The following is a 4,685-nucleotide window of genomic DNA, read 5'->3' on the forward strand; positions in this document are numbered from 1 at the left end:
AGGAGACAAGGCCAAGATCAGTGATGGCGCCAAAAGATCAGGGACATGTACGGAGTTTACTTTTACTTGGCATGGTTTGGGGAGATACTGCATGGTTCTGAGCAGAAGAGGGATGGGCTACCTTGGGTCTTACTAAGATCCTTCCAGCTGCTGTGTTGAGAATGAACCGTATGGGTTGAAGGAAAAAGCCGGGATAATCCAGGTGGGAGATAGTGCGAGTTCAGCTCAGGAGAGTGGCCAGATTCTGGCTATATTTTGCAGGGAGATCTGTTATGTTTTGCTGGTGGATGGGATGTGGGGTGTGTGAGAAAAGTCAAGGGTGATTCTAGGGCTTTTGGCCTGAGCACTCGTGAGATGGCTTTGGGAAAGATGGTGGAGCAGGTTTGGGGGGGATCCAGTGCGCTAGTCACTCTGGCTGTGGATGTGTAGTTGGGATGAAGTTGCTCGCGATCCAGCTGCCTGCCAGAGCCTCTCCCTGCATGTTCCCCAGACACCGCACACTCAGCCTGTCTAAACACAGCTCCCCTTTTCCCCAGATCTCCTGCCTCACACCCCCCAACCCTGGCCAGAATCCTGCGGGCCACCCCTACTGCCTCCCCCTACGGCTGGCTGGCTCCTGTCAGTTTTCCCCAGGATCTCTCAATTCTGCCAACTCTCTATTCCTTGGACCTTTACCGTGCCAGTTCTCATCTAGATTATTGCAGAGAAGGGCTGGGTGAATGAATAAAGAATTGGAAGAATGAGAGGTTAAAGAATGGTTGGCTAGCCCCTCTCCTCCCGCCTCCACACCATCCCAGAGCAGTCTTTGAAATCTCACATTTCAGACTATGTCCCTTCCTCAACTATTAATCATTCACAACTCCCCAGGGCCTGCACAGACCAAAACTGTGGCCTACAGACATATTTTGTTTGACCCACATAGTGTTTTTCTTTTTTGATCTTGAATTAGGATATTTTACATTAAAGTTCTGGATCTCCTGCTACTCACTGATACTACCAGGATGCATTTCTCCAGAACAGAATGTGGCTAGTGGAGGAGTGGCTCCCCCTGTAAACAGGGCATGCACTCTCTGCTGCTTTCCCTACCATTCCCTATTGTACTATACCCAGCCTGCTTCCCTCACGAAAATTACCTACCTGGCCCCTGTGGCATCAGAGTTTGTGACCTGTGGCCTAGGTGAAAAAAGCATAACTTCAGGGTAGCATGCTGTATGGGGTGGGCTGACAAGGAAGATGAAGGGTGCATGCTGCATGGCGTGGTGGTAGATGAAGTTGAAAAGTTAGACTGAGGGCACCTGGGTGGACAGTCCGTTAAGCATCCGACTTTTGGTCTCAGCTCAAGTCATGATCTCAGGGTCGTGGGATCAAGCCCCACATCAGGCTTCTAGCTCAGTGTGGAGTCTGCTTGAGACTCTCTCTCCCTCTCCCTCTGCCCCTCCCATGTTCTCTCTCTCTCTATTAAAAAAAATAATAAATTTTTTAAAAAAGAAAAAAAAAGTTAGACTATGGCCAAGTTGTGAAGGGCCTTGAATGCCATTTTAGGAAGTCTGACCTTTATCCAGAGGGCCATAGGAAGCAGAGAAGCAGGGGAGTGATATGGTGGGACAGGAGATGACCAGATGGGGGCAGAGAACCCAGTGAGGAGGCCCAGCTGCTTGGAAAGGGTGGGAGGGAAAAGACAGAGGCTCCTCCCCACTGGGTCTTCCCTGAGTCTGAGTCTGTTTTCTTTATGTTTCAGAACCAGATAGCAGCCTGGGGCACAAGTATGGTCAGGAGGGCAGTTGGGCAGTGCTGAAGACCCAGCCCGGCTCCAGCTTCTTTGAAAGAACTCCAGCCCCCCAGCCCCTCAGCCCACAGCCCTCTGCTGCCCACAGGATGGGAGCCTGGGGGCTGGGAACCCAGCCATGAGGGACTGCTGCCCCTCCCAGCAGAAGGCCAGCCCTGCACCCTCTAGGCACAACCCTGCCCCAAGCCCAGGCATGGACTCCAGACACAGCAGCCCCGCTGGGGCTGGGGAAGGGGCCTCCTGTTCTGAGGGCCCTGGCGGGAGCTTGGCCTGCCCCTCCCTGACCTTCATCCCTCCCCAAGAGGCAGCTACCAAGGAGACATTGGGGGCACATGGAGCCTTGATCTCAGGGACACTAGAAGCCACCTTCTCTGGGAAGCCAGAGCCTGTGTCCTCAGCGAAAACTGATCCCTCATCCTTGGAGAACAGAAATCCTATGTTTTCAGAGAAGATGGATTCCAAGTCTTCAAAGCAGGCAGATTCCACTTTCATAGGAAAGGAAGATGCTGGGTCCTTGAGGAAGGCAGATCCCATGTTTATAGTAAAGACAGAGCCTACAGTCTTGGGAAAAGGGGATCCTGTGGCTTCTGGAAGAATGGATCCTGTGACCTCAAGAAAGGAGGATCCTGGATCCTTGGGAAAGGTAGATCCTGTGTGCTCTGACAAGGTGGATCCAGTGTCCCCAGGGAAGGAAGATCCTGTATCCTCTGCCAAATTGGATCCTGAGTTCCCAAGAAAGGAGGAGCCCAGGTATTCAGGAAAAGAGCTTCTTGTGGCCTCAGAAGAGGTGGCTCTTGCATCTGTGGGGAAGGCAGACCTTGTGTCCTTGGGAAAGAGAGATCCTGGGCCCTCAGGAAAGATGGATCCTGGGTCCTTGGAAAACACAGATTCTGCAACTGCAGGAAAGCTAGATCCTGGGTTCTTGGCAATACTGACTCCAGGGTCATCAGGCAAAACTGAGCCTGTGTCTCCAGGAACAGTGGCTCTGGGGTCCTCCAGAAGGATGGATCCTACTCACTTGGTGATGACAGATCCTGCATCAATGGGAAGTGCAGAAACTGGGTCCTCCACAAAAGAGGACCCTCAGTTCCTGGGGAAGATGGATCCTACCTCCTTGGGAAAGGGAGATCCCATGTCTATGAGAGTGATAAAAACCATGTCTGCTGGGCAGGTGGATGCTGTATTTTCAGGAAAGATGGAACCCACATCTTTGAAAACTGTGGATCCTGTGTCTTCAGGCAGGGTGGGTCAAGTTTCTTTAGGAAAGATGGATCCTGTGCCCTCAGGAAAGCCAGAGCCCTTGTCTACTGGGCAGGCAGAACCAATGTCTGTCAGAAAGACAGAAACTGTCTTATCACGAAAGGAGGACCCAATGCCCTCCACAAAGGCGGATCCCATTTCTGTGGGAAATACAAAAACATCATCTTCTGGAAAAGTGAATCCCGAATCGAAAGGAAGGATAGACCCTGTGCCCTCAGGTCCAGGGAATCCCAAATTCTTGGGGACAGCAGGACCCTCATCCTCTGTAAAAGCTGAGACAGTGACTGAGGGGAAAACAGATCCACTGTCCTCAGAGAAGGCAGGTCCTATGGCTTCTGGAATAGTGGGTCCCACAGCCTCAGGGAAGGCTGACCCCCTGGCCTTGGGCAAGGTAGACACTGTGAGCAGAGGGAAGGCAGAAGGTGCTCCCCCTGGAGAAGTGGATTCTGTGTCTTCGGGAAAAGTGGCCCCCATGATCCTAGAAAAAACGGTCCTGGCATCCTTGGGAAAAGCAGAAGCTGTCCCAGAGGGAAAGGTGGATCCTTTGCCTCCAGAGAAGGGGAATCCTATGAACTCCACAAAGGTGGATCCCAGGGCCTCAGGAAAGGCAGAACCCAAGTCTGAGGGCAAAGCAGAAACAAAGCCCCTTGGGCAGGAGGGCCCTGTTTCATGGGGAAAAGCAGAGGCTGCATCTCTGCGGGAGAAGCCACTGGCCTTGGAGAAAGGGGAGCCGGAATCCTCAGGAAAAGTAGACCCTATTGCCCCTGGGAAGGTGGAGCCTGTGATCCCGGGGCAGGCCGATGCTGCGCCTCCAAGAAAAGCAGAGTCCCCATCCTTCGGGAAGTTGGCCCCCCCGACTCTGGAGAAGGCAGAGGCCTCCTCCTCCAGGCAGTCAGATGGCAAACCCTGCGGCCCAGGCCCTTCTCCCACGGGGGCCGGTAGTGGCGGAGGCCTCTTGGAGCCAGTGCCCAGCACGGAGGCCTCCAGCCCAGGCCAGAAAGACCTGGTGGCCGCTGGGGCTGAGAGAAGCCCGAGCCCTGAAGCCACAGGGCCCCCACCCGGGCCGCGGACTCGTGACAACTTCACTAAGGCTCCGTCGTGGGAGGCGAGCGCCCCGCCGCGCGAGGACGCGGGGACGCAGGCGGGCGCGCAGGCCTGCGTGTCGGTGGCCGTGAGCCCCATGTCTCCGCAGGACGGCGCAGGCGGCCCGGCCTTCAGCTTCCAGGCGGCGCCTCGCGCGCCCAGCCCGGCGCCCAGGCCACCCTCGCGCCGGGACGCGGGCCTGCAGGTGTCGCTGGGCGCCGCCGAGACGCGCTCCGTGGCCACTGGGCCCATGACGCCGCAGGCGGCCGCGCCGCCGGCCGCGCCACCCGCCTTCCCCGAAGTGCGGGTGCGGCCCGGCTCCGCGCTGGCGGCCGCCGTGGCGCCCCAGGAGGCGGCCGAGCCGGTGCGCGACGTGAGCTGGGACGAAAAGGGCATGACGTGGGAGGTGTACGGCGCCGCCATGGAGGTGGAGGTGCTGGGCATGGCCATCCAGAAGCACCTGGAGCGACAGATCGAGGAGCACGGCCGCCAAGGGGCGCCCGCGCCGCCGCCGCCCGCCGGCCCGGGCCCGGGCCCGGGCCGTGCGGGCTCGGTG

The 4,685-nt window shown here is 56.7% G+C and overlaps 1 protein-coding gene across 1 annotated transcript in view; it reads left to right on the forward strand.

Moving 5' to 3' along the window:
• The first annotated feature begins 354 nt into the window (after positions 1 to 354).
• Positions 355 to 4,685, forward strand: part of GPRIN1 (G protein regulated inducer of neurite outgrowth 1) — a 4,895-nt gene continuing 564 nt past the window's right edge. The window contains 3 exon segments of the mRNA XM_044916669.1: positions 355 to 381; positions 537 to 618; positions 1,777 to 4,684. Coding sequence (XP_044772604.1) covers positions 355 to 381; positions 537 to 618; positions 1,777 to 4,684 — 3,017 coding nt within the window.

The sequence above is a fragment of the Neomonachus schauinslandi genome, chromosome 7 (assembly GCF_002201575.2).
Source record: "Neomonachus schauinslandi chromosome 7, ASM220157v2, whole genome shotgun sequence".
NCBI classification, from domain to species: Eukaryota; Metazoa; Chordata; class Mammalia; order Carnivora; family Phocidae; genus Neomonachus; species Neomonachus schauinslandi.